General features: G+C 33.8%; 1 protein-coding gene across 1 annotated transcript in view; it reads left to right on the plus strand.

The window, feature by feature from the left end:
- LOC145685451 (uncharacterized) overlaps window positions 1-17,685 on the plus strand; it is a 115,699-nt gene that overhangs the window by 55,755 nt on the left and 42,259 nt on the right. The window contains exons 4-5 of the mRNA XM_081757849.1: window positions 6,059-6,446; window positions 10,270-10,529. Of these exons, the coding sequence (XP_081613975.1) occupies window positions 6,059-6,446; window positions 10,270-10,529 (648 nt within the window). The remainder of the gene's footprint in view (window positions 1-6,058; window positions 6,447-10,269; window positions 10,530-17,685) is intronic.

The following is a 17,685-nucleotide window of genomic DNA, read 5'->3' on the forward strand; positions in this document are numbered from 1 at the left end:
ATGTTTAATAACTAGCGTTATAATTTTTAGGTACGCTATGCACCTTTTTCTTTTAGAGGAAGAAAAGGTTCACATAAACTACCATTCTAGCAAATGTTACCTCCAGATGGGAATAAATATAGTTTTCCAGTATTTCCCCCCCTTTTGCCCTTTCTCGACCCTTCTCCCCTTAATCTGCTTCTAACATTCTTGAAAAAGATCTGACAACCTCTATTATGAATTATCTGTAAACAATCAAATTTTTGCAAACGAAATTTAGAAGAATGTAATACTGATCTGTATACCTACTCATTAAGGTAAACCACTCAACTTTCAAGTAATTTATCGAAATATTCACAATTCACACAAATATTAATACCGATACCGATTAGAGCACTTTAAGAAAACATTGTATTGTGCCACGAAACCATACAAAAAATATGCGGAGTCATATTAGATGAAACCACAGACACAATTCGAGCTTGTATGTTTTGAGCGTTTTGATGTTTCCCGTCACAGGTGTAGAAATGGAACCCAAGTTTTGCACGATGTATGAGTTCGAGAACACTAATGCCAATACAATGTGAAGTTCGTAAAAGTGTCTTGGTCGTTACGGCCCACGCTCTCCTTATATGGTTTCTGTAGTTAAGCAACTACAACGTATGTTAAGAATTTACGTAACATGCATTGAGAAAAAAAGGACTAAGATTTCCGAGTGGATACATCGTATTTACGCGGGTGGCCTCCTTAAGTAATGTAATTTCATGTATAAAATTACAGCACCTGGGAACATCATGCCAAGTGTGGTTGTATGATTGATTCACATGATTGATTTCATGTTAAAACATCTTTCCCCGTCTTTCCTCCTCACAGAATGATATGACGTCTTATTACGCTCGTAAGGTAGGGAGTCACAGATTTAGAAGGAACCAAGAGGGGACAGTCGTAGGAAGGTGGTAACAACATTATATACGTAAATTACCACTGTCAGAATGAGTATAGCGTTAATTCTAGATTTGAAATGGTGGTCCCACAATACAAAATTTGGACGGTGGTGTAGATCGTACTACTGATGAAACAACATTACTTAATGTGGTGACGCGCGTAACCTGGTAAAAGCAGCATTTCCATGCCGACTGGATTATGCATTTTTCTCCGTGTTTTCGATAGTTTCCCGTCATGGAATTCAAGAGTCCATTAGTAACTAATATGATGTTGCGATTCAGTACATCTTTACCCCCAAAGAAAATCCTTCTCAGTGCCCCGAATCACTCACAGACAGCATTATTGCCCACAAAGAAACGACAGCCCTGATACTTCCAAATTTCCCATTCAGTGCTGGAGATCATGGATTAAGTACGTCTTCCTGTTTGAGAATTTTGACATCTGGCAGCTTGTGATTTCTCTGATAGTTTTGCGAACAAGAAAGAATACTCGAGGTAATCCTTTTGTAAAAAAAAATATACGTTGTCGAATTTGCAAGATCTATAGAATTGGCATTCAGAGTTAATATGAAATTTGCACCACTGTTCTGATGTACCTGTATGAGGAAGTTTAGTATTCTATAACTTTTTCAATTAAAATAAAAAGTACAGGCCACCGCACTAAAGTTTCTCGCTCCTATTCCTTAAACTAAATCATGTTGTTCTGCAATTTTCAATGACACATTTTCTCGTGAAGTAAGAACAAACTTATAAGCAGGGGTGCCCACAAAGGGGGGCTATGACGCAAACTGCGTCATTGAAATATTTGGGGGGTTAAAAATCTATATAAATATGTTTGAGAGGGTGTAAAAATTAATCGAAAAGGTTTTTCTTCATGGAAGAACACCTATGGATAGACAATTGAGGGGGGTGCGTCATGGACATGAGGGGGGGCACCACTGTTATAAGGCATTATCCGAAAACTTCACATAAAGCAAACTCATTCCTAAAAGTAAACTACCCTTATAAATTCCTTCGTAAGAAGTAAATTATGGCATATATTAGGGTTATTAATGAAATATTTGTTTATAAAAATAATAAAGAAATCGCGGTATATTACAAAATTTTGATTAAAAAAAAACACCCCAAGTATAAACTACTCTTTGTGGGTATTCTTGTGGAAGTGAATTATCAACATTAAGAGAATAATTGTGAAATATTTATTTATAAAAATATGACCAAAATCGCCTAAGTCTTTTTTTAAGGCAGTAATTTGAAAAGAAACTCATCTCCAAGAGTGAACTAGCACTTACGATTTTTTCCTATTAACGAAATATTTATTTATGAAATATGAATAAAATGAGTTGAGTCGTTTTTGAGAAAATTTTCCGAAAAAATCACCCCAAGAATTGTAATAATTTTCGAGGCATATCTCTTCTGTCAACACCTTATATAACCCTATCAAACATTCCATTAGCAAGATTGACCCCATATGCAGATCAAATTATTGGAGCTTATGTGCGAATTTAAGCGAAATCGATCAACTATCGATCAGATATTTACCATCCGACAAACACTGGAAAAGAAACGGGAATACAATACCCCGGCATTATTTATTGATTCTGGAAAGACCTACATCTTGGTTAGAAGGAAACATTGTACAACATCCATACAGAATTTGGAATACCGAGAAAACTAGTTAGATTAAGATGTATTTAAATTAATCCTAAAGTAAAGTCCGAGTAAAAAACTTCTGACCACGTCCATTAACGTTGAGAATGGTCTGAAATAAGGAGATGCGTTGTCGCCAGTATTATTCAACTTTGTTCTGCAGTGTGCTATAAGGGAATAATTATGGCATATATTAGGGTTATTAATGAAATATTTGTTTATAAAAATAATAAGGGAATATATTATTTTCTTCTTATACATGAACCAACAAGTAAGTGTTAGGATAGGGGAAGAACTGACGGAAGAGAGTGCAATTCGAAGGGGAGTTCGACAAGGATGCTGCCTCTCGCCAACACTATTTAATGTCTATCTAGAAGAGATAGTAAAAAAGAGCCTATATGATGATGATGGCATTTCGGTAGGAGGTAGAATGATTAGATGTATAAGATTTGCAGACGATATGGCGCTTGTTGCAGAATCTAAAAAGAAAATCAATAAAATGTTAGAACAAATGAGAAAGGACTTTGAGGAATATGGGATGAAAATAAATGTTAGAAAGACAAAAGCCATGGTGATTGGAACGAAGGGGTCTGTGTCAAATATAAAAGTAGGAGGGGAGAAAATAGAACAAGTGAATAGTTTTGGATATCTGGGTAGTGTTCTTAGTAATGACATGAAATGCGAATGTGAAATAAAAGCAAGGATAGGAATGGCGAAAGAAGCCTTTAAAAGAAAGAAAAGTCTGTTTTGTGGGACCTTGAACAGAGAGTTGAGAAAAAGACTCATAAAATGCTTCGTGTGGAGTGTTGTACTGTATGGGGCGGAAACGTGGACATTACGTAAAGGTGATGAAAATCGACTTGAAGCCTTCGAAATGTGGGTGTGGAGAAGAATGGAAAAAATTAATTGGGTAGAGCCCAAAACGAATGAGAGAGTGTTAGAAATGGTGGATGAGAAAAGAACACTTTTAGGTATTATTAGGAAGAGGAAGAGAAACTGGTTGGGGCATTGCCTAAGAAGAGATTGTATCATGAGGGACGTCCTAGAGGGTATGGTGGCGGGAAAGAGAGGGAGGGGGCGAAAGAGACTACAATTAATGGATGATATTAAAACAGAAAGATCATACGCGAAGACGAAAAGGTTAGCGGAGGACCGTGGAGCATGGAAGCTTCTCAGCTGCAGCAAGTGACCTGCCAATAAAGGCAGAATACCTATGATGATGATGATGATAAGGGAAATCAAGGACAGCAACCAGGGCCTAGAGCTGAATAGTATTTACCAGGTTATGATGTATACTGATTATGTAAATCAGATAGGAGATTACAGGCAAGGGCGCCGATTTCTCTGTAGATTTGGGGGGACCCACTCAGATGTAGAAGGTATATGTATGAGGAAGACAAATTTTTGCATTCAAATTATGCCAAATATTGTATATTCATAAATACACTAGGGGGGCCCACATGAGCTTTGGTGGGCCCGGGCCCGCCAGGATCGACGACCTTGACTACAGGAGAGCAATAGAAGGATATGCAGAGGTCTTATTAAACGCTTGAAGAAACATGGGGTTAGTAGTAAATGCAGAGAAAACTAAATGCATTGAAGTAATCTATTAGTTGATCAAAACCATATTATTCAGTTCAAAATGTTTTGTCGTTGCGAATTCTGTTGATGAATTTGAAGCTTAAAATTTATAAACGAATAATCTTACCAGTTGTGCTATATGGTTGCGAAACATGGTCACTTACTCTGCTGGACGAATGCAGACTGAAAGTATTTAAAAATAAAAAATTCTGTGAAAATAATATTCGGACTCAACAGCAACGGGAATAGGGAATGGCGGAAAGTTCATAATTAGAAACTTCATAATTTATACTGTTTACCAAATATTGTTATCGTCATCAAGTCCAAGAGGATCAGGTAGGCAGGTCGTGTAGCCAGTATGTTAGAAAGTTTAACTCGATCCAATCGGAAAACTACCATTAGAAAGACTAGAAAGACTTAGTCGAAGATGGGAGAACAATATTAAGATGGATCTTTCAGAAACAGGTATACAAAGTAGAACTGAATCCAGTTAGCTAAGGACAGACGTCAATGGAGAGCTAGCTGTTGTGAATGCGACATTGAACCTCCAGGTTCCATAGGTCATAGAGTAAGTTAGAATTGCATTTCGATACTTCTTGCAAGGATTTTTTTGAGTATATGGAAAGGGATGTGGGATTGCATAAGAGATACAAAGTGTTCATTAAAATATAATTAATACTAAAGAAAGATTTGTGTAATATACTTGGTCGTTTTGAATTTAATTTAGCGTTCCTTTCAACATCGAGGCTATATGAGACGAGAACCTACAGTTACATAAGATCGGAACCACATTAATTCCCACTGTAAATTGTAATATATACTACTTCTTGTGTTTTATGTGTTGCAATTATTTTTGATGAAACTGCTTCAGTTTCCAACTAAAATTATTCTACGTTACTATGTAAAATCATATATGTGTTTGTTATATGTAAATTCCTAATATCATATACGTTTCCCTTTTTTCCTCCTAAAAGTCATATCATCTTCCTTTTACCCCAACAAATATTGTAATATGTTCCATTCCTATCCTCTGAAAACTCTGGCAACCCTACTATTTCAAGCGCGAATCCCCATGCAGCAACCGAGGCTATAAAAAGGGAAATGCAACGAAAGCGTGTTCCATAAGCAAACGTCTCTTGTCTTTTGGCTCTGTATTATATATTACAATACTAGATAGCAGCATCATTATGCTTTTCTAAAATTTGGTAAATATCAACATCTGCCTCAAAGGATTTTCATAATTTTACACAAAACGATAACACTTTAACAATACACTAAATATTATATCGTACTTGTTACTTAATGTTTTAAGTAATTTTGTTTCTTTAACATTATTTGTGTTCCAGGAAACGCAAATGAACAGTGGTTCGATTAATTCATTATTTTGTAAGTCCTGACAAAGAGATTAGTACGTTATATGATCCTGTCCAAGCTAAATGTTAGAAATTCTCTTTGAGTTTCGTTTGGGTACTTTATACTTAAATGAACGATAAATATTTATTGTTGTAAGAATGTCAGTAAAAAGGTATCAGATGTACTTAGCAGATCATGCTAGTGAGATTTGTTCAGTATGTAAACGAAGCAAACAGCTTCTCAGTAACATTTCGCACACAGCAACATGTAACTACCAGTTAGGAAGGGATTTTTTTATTTTATTTTGGTGATTGTTCTGGTCTGTCAATAAAGATTTAGAAAAAGATACCGTAATTGGTGAGGCATATACATTGTAATCGGAAGACCAGGGTTCTATATTCTGTCCAGTCTTACATTTTCTTCACTCTTTGCATATAAATATTGGTCTGTTAAATTTAGGAAATCCTTGGATTTATAAGTTGATAAGTTTTATAAATGTGTGATTATCTTACATACTTTCCATTTTTTACGTGTGTTACTTCTATTTTTAGTGATTTATCATCAAACGCAATTCACCATCTTCCAGAAAATATATTTGAGACTTTGCATAAGCTAATTGTTCTGCACATTTCTGGAAACAAGTTGGAAGAACTGCATAAGGACACATTCAAGAGCCTTATACGCCTAGAAGACCTTGATTTATCTAAAAATTTACTTTCAACTCTACCTGCAGGGTTATTTGATTCTTTGGAATCTGTCAAACGAATAAAACTACAAGAAAATAATCTTGAAAGTCTTCCAGTTGGAATATTTGAAAGGCTTTCAACGTTGGAGTACCTCAATCTACGTCAAAATTTTATTTCAGAATTGCATCCTACGATCTTCAGCAGTCTACACAATCTCCTTTACTTGGATCTCACTAACAATCAAATTTTGGAGGTAATTACTTAATATGTATAATATATTAACTTAGTTAATATAAATATAACATAAGCAAAATTCTCATAATGGTCATTTTTTCAATAAAGAAAGGGAAATTTGGATGTTATCAAATTGACCATAATTTTTCTTCTTGGGAGCGAAATTTTTGGCAAGATTGAAATCTTTTCGAATATTTATATCCGTATTTTTATATAAGAGTTTATATACCAATATTTCTCGTCTCCAACTTAAGCGACTCCCAACATTCGACATCTTGTGAATCAATAATGGGGAATTTCAAACTTCTTAAAATTGTCCCTTTTAACGCTTAGGAGGGAAATTTTTGAAAATGCTGAAACTCGTATTCTCTTATCCTTATTTAAAATCTTGTATACTGAATTTTACATCTTCACGTTGGACATTTTCTCAATAAAGAATGAGGAATTTGAATATTATAGAAATGAGATCCAACTTTTCTAATTTAGAAGCGAAATTTTCACAAGCGATAAAACACATTTGTTTTCCTTCATTTTTATTTCAAAGTTTATATACCGAATTTTACATCTCTAACTTAAACGAATCCTAACATTAGGAGCTTTGTGGATAAACAAAGGGAAATTTCGATGTGATTGAAATTGCCTTGTTTTCCCCTTTTGGTGAGGAATTATCAGAAAATCTGGAATACATATATCTTTATTTTTAATTTAAAATCTACACATCTAATTTCAGATCTCCAACTTGAGCAAATACTCACACTCAACCCTTTCAGATTAAATAAAGAAATTTGAACATTTTATAACTGTTTCCTCCCCCTCCCCTTTGATGCAGAATCAAAAACGCTGAAACACTGACTCATGCCAGGGACTCATGAGGTACACTACTCTTAAAGGAAATTTTAAACCCGCTCCTTAGAAAGGGTGTTTCCAAAAATACTTCTTTAGCCCCTACCCCTTACATTCGTGACAAAACTAGTATTTTGTCTAAATTTCACGTTTCTACATAATACTATGGTCTGCGTAATTATAAGTCACCCACTTCTACTTCTTTATGTAATAGTACAGATAAAGAGAGCACTCAGAGTGTGCAGACCACCACCAATGGTCATGAAATCGAAAAGGAAAAAATCCACTACATAACCTAAAGGAAGTTCAACACTCCCTTGCAATGCAATGCAGTGACACATACCAAATAAGTTTCCCCTACCATATGCTGGTACTTTTCAGAAAATATACTACCTACATACTGTTCTGTGATTCGATCCCAACTCATTTACACAATCACTCAATTTCACCAGAAGTGGTGCTTACCATTGTGTTCACCCAGTAATGTTTGACACTAAGATCACTATTTTCTTTCTCCTCCTTCAAAAGTTTTAAGGATTACATTTCGGATTTGTGCCATTTTGTTTCTTTAGAGATTTGGAACAAATAGCTTTAAGTTTTAGACTAGAAGATAGAAATTTATATTCAGCATGCCCAAAACATAATGTTTGATATCAAGATCACTATTTTTCTAGGCCTTCAAAATTTATTAGGATCTCATTTCGGATGGTCACCATTTTGTTCTTTTTAGTGATCTTTAACATATAACACGAAAATCCAAAGTGGAAACCAAAATTTTGAAATCAGTACAGAAAAGTTTGTTTGCTACTGCCAGAACTATCGAACTTACCCATTACATATACCGTAAATACGCGCGTAATTTTCACCCTCGCATAATTTTCGCATCACAATTTTGAAGGGCATTTTCTGTATATTTTATTTTCCTCGCGTAATTTGCGCACGCGGAAACTTTGTGTGAAGCAGCATTTTTCCAGGAATCAATTAAGGTAGCTAATGAACAATTCGCAACGCAGCAAAGCCATTGTTGCATTCCATTGAGCCCTGTCAACAAAACAAAACAAGTACTTCCGTACTCACCCCCTCAACTTCCCCCCCCCTCGTCTGCTGTGCGAAGGAGCTCGCGCATCATCCCACTTTCAGTTACAAGCTCGTAGTTTTTTTCCCCGCATAATTTACGCACCCTTGTTTCAAAACAACTTTTTTCGTCTAAAAAAGTGCGAAAATTACGCGAGTAAATACGATATTTCTTTCAGTATCACTTTTTTCCCTTGCAATCTTTCATTATACATTTCGTCACTTTCCCCCGATTTTTAGTCTGTCCACTACCAACATTGACCTTCTTCAAATTTTGACGTTTCCTTTGCCCAGTTGGGACATAACTTTTCACGTTCTTTAACCCTATACGAATTATTACTTTTTCTATTACTTTTTCTATTACTTTATCTTTCTTGTTAATTTTACCTTTTTCTGACTTATCATATGTTTACAATGTACACTCAATTCATTACTTGGGGGCGCGGTGGCTCAGTGGTAGATCGTTCACCTCCGGTGCTTGGGATCCCTGGTTCGATCCAGGCTCACACCGTGTAGACTTTGTGGTGGACAAATACCGTGTGCGTGGGTTTCCTCGGGGTTTTTCCGTTTCCTCCCACTTTCTTTATTCCACCATTTCATTCAGTTCTCATCATCACTGTCTCCTTTAGCCTAACCAGCATAACCGTGGGACGTAAAACTCAAAGACTTCATTTCATTTTCTCTATTCATTACTTGTATGAATTGCCAAAAAAAATATTGTCCAAGATGGTGATGCCCTTGTGGTGCTTTCTAAAGAAGAAATAGTGCCAAATTTCTACAGGAACAATACACCGATCAATGATTTATATTGCACGAAAAGGAGAATTATTACTAGTTTGCACACAACATTTCAACTTATTTGGAACAATATTCTTCCACTCAAAGCCTCTAATAATAAGCAAATCCGAAAGAATCAGTCCAAAATCCATATATTTACCTATCTTTCTAAAAGTCTATCAAAAACTTCCTTATATGCCTAATATTCTTGGGTTTATAATTTCCCGTAACATTGCTTGCTCAAGGTATACTTAAATAAAACACAAAGTAAATCGTACAAAAAAGTTAAAAAAAACACGTCGTACTAAAGAGTAAAGAATAATTACTGTATGTTTTAAGAAAATTACTTTTAAGAAAAAACATTATGCATAACTGAAAACAAAAGCATGGGAGCGTTCCCATATACAATGAATTTATAATATGAGCGCGCTCCCCAAGATTTACTTTTTAATTATGCAGAAATAGACTTTTTAAAGTGATTACTTTAAAATTAATTATTTACTTTTTAGTGAAATGTTTTATTTTTTACATTTTTGTGCAATTTATTTTATTTTTAAAGAATGCAAGTTTTTAAAATATTTTTTTTAGTTTTTCTTACAAGTTGTTTACTTTCAAAAGAAAGCATGGTTTATTTTTATTTTATTTTATTTTATTTTATTTTACTTTTTGCTATAAGATGTTTTCACATTCAATTAGTTCTCGAAATCTAACGTACTTTTACAATCTGAAACCTAATTTACAAAGGTCTGTACGTTATACTACGCATGCAACCTTCAGAGCACTTTAAGTTGCATAAAGCAATAGGATATAATTGTAGTCAGTAGAGAGCAATATCAATACCTTAATCAAAATACATAAATATACGAAAATAACAATAGAGGATTGTATTGTCATTCGACTTACGCAGCTACAATAAAATTCATCATTCTGTAACGTCTGGAAAGGAGTTAGCTTAAATTAAGGTTGCAAGATTTGAGATGAAAGTTAAACCAAGTCATGTATGAACCACTGTGAGTTAAAGAAAAGTATGTAAAAAAAAAAAAAAAAAGTATTCCTTTTAGAAGCTCAGGCATAAAATAAACGTTTGTTGTAATTTAAATATTCCTATTTCGATGTAAAAATGTATTTAATATGTTGTACTACTTTAGGTTAGCACAGATTGTTTTTCTAATTTGCATAATCTCAAAGAACTTCATTTTGGACAAAACTTACTGGAAAAGCTGGAAAATGGGACATTCCAAGGGAATCCCAATTTAGAGAAACTTACGCTATTCGCTAATAACCTGGAGAGATTGGAATCTGGAGTACTGGTTGGCCTTAGCAACTTAACATTTCTCGTTCTCAGAGATAATTTGCTTCATACTCTTGGGAATGACATATTTCTACATACACCAAATTTGCAGAAACTGTAAGTACAGAAGGTAAACATACAAAAAAAAACTTTTTAAACCAATGTGTTTATAAATGCAGTAAGAAGGAAAAAAATAGTTGGTGGAGTAACATGAAAAAATTCAACAAAAACTAAAAGCATTGGGAGCTCTTCTAAGGTTGAGTTTTAAGGCTTTTAAGAATATTAGGAACGTTATTTAAACAGTTATTCGCTCCGAATGCTTTAAGGATTAGTCCCATGAGATGAAATGAAGAAATTGAACTAAGACTTAAAGTATTAGGTGATCTTCCTAAGGTTGAGGGCTTTAGATTTTATGATATTAGTTATATTACTCAAATATTAACTCGCCCCTAATCTTTATATCTTAGTCCTATGGAGTAAACTAAAGAAATGGGGCTAAGACTAAAAGCATTCGGCGTTAGTTAAACATTAATTCGCTCCCAATGCATTTAGTATTTGTCCTATAGGTAAAACGAACTAACACCGAAAGCATTGAGCGCCCTTCCTAAGGTTAAAGACTAAAATGTCTATGGATATTAGATATCTATGATCTTCCATATTAGGAACGTTATTAAACATTAAATCGTGCTCAATGTGTTTAGTCTTACTGTTAGTTCCATTTTTTTTTTCATTTTATTCTACAAAAGAAAATTTATTTTCTCCTCTTTACTGTATTTTATAAATGCGTTGTTCTTTAAAATTAATTTATGGCTATTATTTGCTGTTTAGTCTTAATTCAATATCCTACAATTAATTATTCACTCCTAACTTCCATAATTTGAAGATGCAACAAGATGCTTCATGAGTTTCCATGCATAAGAAAAATAAACATTAAAATTTACGTACGTCAATAGTTAGATCAGCAATTTCAAGATGTTTAGTTAAGTCGGCCTGGTCCTGTGGACTGATCTCCCAAATTCCCAGATCTCACCCCCACTTAACTTTTATCTTTAGAGGTATTTGAAGCTCATAATGTATCGGAAAAAGATGCAAAGCTTTAGTCATCTCAACCAACACCATTACAAGCATAATTTCAATTGTACTTATACGTGTCCTTCAAGAGTAGGAGACATGCATCGAAATGTGTTTCCAAAACAATGGTAGTCATGTAGTTCATGTAGAGAATATACTAAAAATGGTTTTCATTTTTTTTCAATATTTATTTTCCCTGTGTATGAAAATTTATTGAACAATATGTGAGTTGACATATTTCATTTTCTAAGAACATTTTACAATATTTACTTTTATTATTATTATTATTATTATTATTATTATTATTATTATTATTATTATTATTATTATTATTTGTAAAATTATATTTTTAAAAAGTAGGTTCCTAGCTTTTCCGTTAAAGGCGTTAGATACAGGCATCGAACCAACGATGTAAAATTTTGCCATCTTTTGAAATAACGCTTAATTAACTGGTGTTCCCTATTCGTTTTTGCGGCCTGAATAAACTTGTAATACTTTAGTTAATTTTACAATGAAACAAAAAGCTAGAGAAAAAATATATGAAAATATTGCATTGGATTTAATTACCCGTATAAGATTTCAAAATTGGTATGGAAGTACTGAAACTTAAAGTGCAAGATTTGATACAAACAAACAAACAGAAAAGATTTATTAAAAGCATTAGGAAGGCCACTTCTTCAATTTACTTGTTATGTGTTAAGATATGTATTTAGGCTATATTGTTCAATTTACATTGAATTCAACTTAAATAATTTGCATTCGAATTAGAATCAAGCAAGTTATGCAAAGAAAATGAGTTTGTGCTTTTGTTTTATTTCTACATTTTTATTGTCTTTATCCAACAGTAAAGACAATTTAGCAAGGCATAGCGCTGTGGTTGCGGTGGCTCAGTGATAGAGCGTTCACCTCTGGTGCATGGGGTCCTTGGTTCAATCCCATCCCGCGCCAAGTGAGTTTTGTGTTGGAAAAACACGGTATGCGTGAGTTTCCTCGGAGTTTTCTTCCGTTTCCACCTACTTCCTTCATTCCACCATTTTCATTCATTTCTCATCATCACCGTCTTCTTTATCCTAACCGGCATAAGCGTGGGACATTAAACAAGAAATTTCATTTCATTTCATATACAATGGATGGATGGATGGATGGATGTGTGTGTATGAGAGAAAGTTGGAACTTTGATCATGGAAACAGTGATTTTCTCTTATGCCACATCAGTTGATATTTAACTTAGCTCAAGGCAAATAGATCTTTTCGAAGGTTTGTACATGTGACACTAGAATGAAAACGTATATTTGTATGAGCTGACCATCTAAGTGATATAGTTACGATCTTTTTGAAACGGGAACTGAGAGTTAAATAAAGATTGAATGTGCTTACAGCTATGAAGCAGTACAGTGTCATCCATTACTTCGTGAGTCGTGTGGGAAATTGCGTTGTCTTTCAGAACAATGGCACGGTGAGTACAAAACTTCAACATGGGACACCGAATTGTGAAAACATCCGTCGGCCGGGGGGTCGTAATGTCAGCGAAGAGAAAGTGCAGCCTGTTGACGTGTTGCTGCAGATAGATCAATGCAAGCGTTAGTCCGAGAGAGAAAGCATTATTACACATGACTGAACTTCCTATTTTGAATGAACCCTGAGGCACGGGATAAATCGCATCGTGATGAGTTCATCATCATTTGATGGAAATTCAGAAATGGCTATCAAGGTGTATTATTACTGTTTAATTTTGATACACAACCTACAATCAACGTTGGGAAAAGAAGTTATTATATTTTGTGCAGAATCCATTCACCATGTTGTAGGATAATATTCAAGCGCATCTAATGCAACTTGTTAGCTCGATAGAACTGGAAAGCACATTGATATCCTCCATACGCTTCACTTAAACTCCTGTAACTATGATTTGATTTTTTAAGATGAAGGAACCACTTTGTGGCATTCGTTTCTCGAATCTTACATAGGGTCCTCAGTCAATAATAATAATAATAATAATAATAATTATTATTATTATTATTATTATTATTATTATTATTATTATTATTATTATTATTATTGTATACAATTGAAAATAGGAATTAGTTTAATTTAATTGTAATGCATGAATACGAAATGTATTGAATGCTTATTTTGTAAGCTTTGGTTAAACATTAGCATCAAAGATACACTTATTGGGGAAAAAGACGTTGAATGAATATCACGAATTGCCATTCATTCTTTTTTACTCCAGTTACCAACGTAGAAATTATTATAATTATTAGTACTCTAGAGAGAAAGAAAAATCAGACAAGAGATGGATTACACTATAAAGTATTAAACAGTTGCAATGATACTGCAAGTAAAACAATATCCAAATTAATAAATTCTTCCTTTATCCTAGGTGGATTCCCAATACAACGCAAAACTTCCAAAGTCATAAGAGTAGAGATAAATACAAATACTGAAATTATAGACCTATAATTATTTCTTAAGTATTTGAGAAGTTTGTACATAATAGAATGGTAACACATTTGGATTCTATAAATTACTTTTATCAATATTAATATAGTTTTAGGGGAAAACCAAGCACCATGAGTATTGTAACTGACATAGTAGTAGAAATTCAAGACTGTCTAGATAACAATAAACTTGCCAAAGAATTATTTATTAATTTGGAGAAAGCATTTGATACTCTCAAACATAACATATTGCTCCGAAAGCTACAGAATATAAGATTCATAGGTTCGTTCTTGCTTCAGAAGCTAGGTACCTAATAGGGTACAATGTGTCTTAATAAATAATAATTAAAAAAAAGAATTATATAAAAACAGAATATAGTGTTCCACAAGGGTCCATGTTGGGAACGTACTTTTCTTAATCGATACAATGATGCACAACTACTAAACTAGAAGATAGAATAACTTTATTTGCTTATGAAACTGATGTATTTTATAAAGCAGATATCAGAGAGAAATTGACATGTTTGCTCTATATCATTAGTTACGAATAAAGCCTTTAGTTCCTTATTCAGTCGTTTTTAGTGTCATATTATGAGTTTGACTAATGCGTGATGCTAACTTCCGTATTTATACTGAGAAAAAACCTTTATCCGGACAACGGTATATTGTACAAATATACGGTATCCTCTTGCTTACTACAGAAATCAGTACGGAGCATACGTTATCTATATGCTACATACGCACTGCCCTTAGATGTTACATCATGTTGTTGCAAGATGTCTGATACCTAAGAGTCTTTCGTGTATTATTTACATATATATATGTTACATTCGTCAGCTATAATACGTCCATTTGTACGTGAGATCCTGACCGCCTATTGTTTCATACGGAAAGCACTATAGACCGAACACTTATACGGAAAGTATTATAAAGCATGCGTTTCCAGTTATACGTCTGCTGTATGTTAATTCCAAAAACTATAGGAATTACGCATGTAACCTATCTTTCTAAGTACATCACCTACAATTTCTTTTCTTAGTATAGAAACACGATAGTGAAGTTAGCAACAATTTATATCGAGGAAGGGTAGAGTTGTCCAAACTTTTCCGCAGGGTTGTCCAAACGCGTTAGAAGATATGAAGGTAAGAGAGAGTAATTCTGTCAGACCTTATTTCTAATAATTTGCTTGGACAACCCTATGTTAAAGGTGTGGCTGGTCTTTTACGATATAAATTGTCGCTAACTTCACTAACGTGTTTCTAAATACAGAAGTTAACACTACGCGTTAGTCATACACCTCATAGGACACTGGAAACGATTCTGCACAGGGCCCTAACTTTTTTAAATTTAGAATAATCGAACAACATAATTTATCGAAAGGCGTTATCAAAAATAATATTGTACATCGAAATTGATATTATGAATTTGGAGGAGTTTTCGACTTTTAACGAGTTTTCGTTACCATTTGGCTACATATTTTTTGATCTTGTCTATGGCGTTTAAAGAGTATTATTTTCAGGTATTGTTCGTTGTGGTTATTTTTTTATATACATACTTTCCGCGTTGGCAGGGCAGCTACTGCCTCCTTGTGACAACTCTGGTGAATTTTATGCGAGAAGTAGTCTGTGGATATGTTGTTTTGCAAGTAGTGCCGGAAGCGGACAGAAAAGGTAGTAAACCGTTAAGGGTTAAAACATCCAATTGTAAAATATATTTAGAAATAGTGGTCGATCAGCTCTGACTTGGGAATTACATATGAAAAGTTTAGAAAAGAAGATATCTCCTATAGTAGGTATTATACATCACTTTAAAACAATCCTAACAACAGATTTGAAAAAAATGGTGTACAATGCATACATACAATGTCATCTGATATATTTAGTGTTGTTTTTGGACACACTTATAATTCTAAAGTAAATAATCTAATAAAATAAATCAAACGCTGCAAAAGAATAGCGATATTACTACAAACGAAAACCATATGGTAGTTGCTATATACTATCGGGAAAGAGTTTGTTTGTAGAATCAAACATACTGCATTTCGATTTACTAATAAAAATTCATTCTTGTATGTAAACGCGTAATGTAATATAAATAATAATTTGCTTGTAGTAAAAAGGAAAAATGCTGATAGTTATTGCAATACGCGAAAAAAGAATGAAGTTAAAATTGATAATGTTAATTCTACAACTTACTCGACAAATAGTGTTAACTTACAATAGACCACTTAAACTTACAAAAGACTGCCCAAATAGGGTCTATAGCATTTGTGGATTTCCACTGGCTGTTGAGTTAGTTATAAAAAAAAAATAATAATTGGAAGTCAAGTGTAATAGTGTAGGTTATTGTATACATTCCTTTCTTTAATGAACTCTAAAACTCTATCTACTTTTAAAAGAAGCGGCATGTTGCACAAACTAAATTCCGAGCTGTGAATAAATTTCACCATCTTCAAGGAAAATCAGCACGAACGATACATGAAGAGATGACAGCTGTGTATGACGAGAAATGATCATCTTATGATACAGAGAAATCCTGGAATTAATAAAGAAGTCAAATGTGGTCGCACAAAGCTACAGGATGACCCCCCAAAAAGGTCATTCCTAAACACTTATATACCCAAGTGTGGTCGCAAATGTTGAAAATGAAATGAAATTTTTGTGTTTTACGTCCCACAGTTATGCCGGCTAGGCTGAAGGAGACGGTGATGATGAGGAATGAATGAAATGGTGGAATGAAGAAAGTGGGACTATTAATTTGAAGGTAGTGACTATTATTATTTCTTTTTTAGCTACGGATGTGAACATTAGTAGGGGATTCAGGTGGATGTAATCTATACAGACTTTCAGAAGGCGTTCGATTTAGTTAACCACGACATTTTGCTTGAAAAACTAGCTCTTATGAATCTTTCTAAGCAAGCATTAGTACTTTTCACATCATACTTACGTGATCGTAAACAATCTGTAGCTTACAAAGGTCATATCTCCAACAATTTTAATGCTACATCGGGAGTACCGCAAGGATCAAACCTTGGACCTTTACTATTCCTCATCACTATCAATGACATAAGTAAGCACATCAAGAAATCGCATACTTTACTCTTTGCAGATGACTTAAAATTATACACTCAAATTAAATCACTTGAAGACTGTAAAACCCTCCAGGAAGACTTGGAAAATGTAAAACACTGGTGCCACGTGAAGAAATTTAGCCTAAACATAACTAAATGTAAAACTATTACATTTACTAGAAAAGGAAAATACATAAATTATGATTATACTATTGACGGTATAAATCTTTGTAGGCCGGAAACTGTTAAAGACCTTGGTGTTACCTTCGACCCAAAACTGACTTTCGCAAATCACATTGAAACTATTGCAAACAATGCTTATAAGAGTCTTGGATTTGTTTGTCGTGTAAGTAGAGACTTCCGTAGCCACATGACAATTTTGAAACTATATTATTCGTATATCAGATCCCAACTGGAATACGCTTCTGTTATTTGGATTCCTCATAATGGAAAATATATCCAAATGATTGAAAGAGTGCAGTGTAAGTTTTTGAGATTACTAATGTATAAAAAAAGCTGGAATGTACCCAGCATACATATCATACCCAGAACTAACAAACAATTTCAATATACCGACATTACAGCAACGTAGGTATGTTAATGATTTAGTTTTCCTACATAAAATAATAAATAATAAAATTGATTGCATAGAACTAAGTTCTAATATATTTCTGCATGTTCCGACGTCTAG

Source organism: Thermobia domestica, chromosome 5 (genome assembly GCF_964235325.1).
Source record: "Thermobia domestica chromosome 5, izTheDome1.hap1.1, whole genome shotgun sequence".
Lineage (NCBI taxonomy): Eukaryota > Metazoa > Arthropoda > Insecta > Zygentoma > Lepismatidae > Thermobia > Thermobia domestica.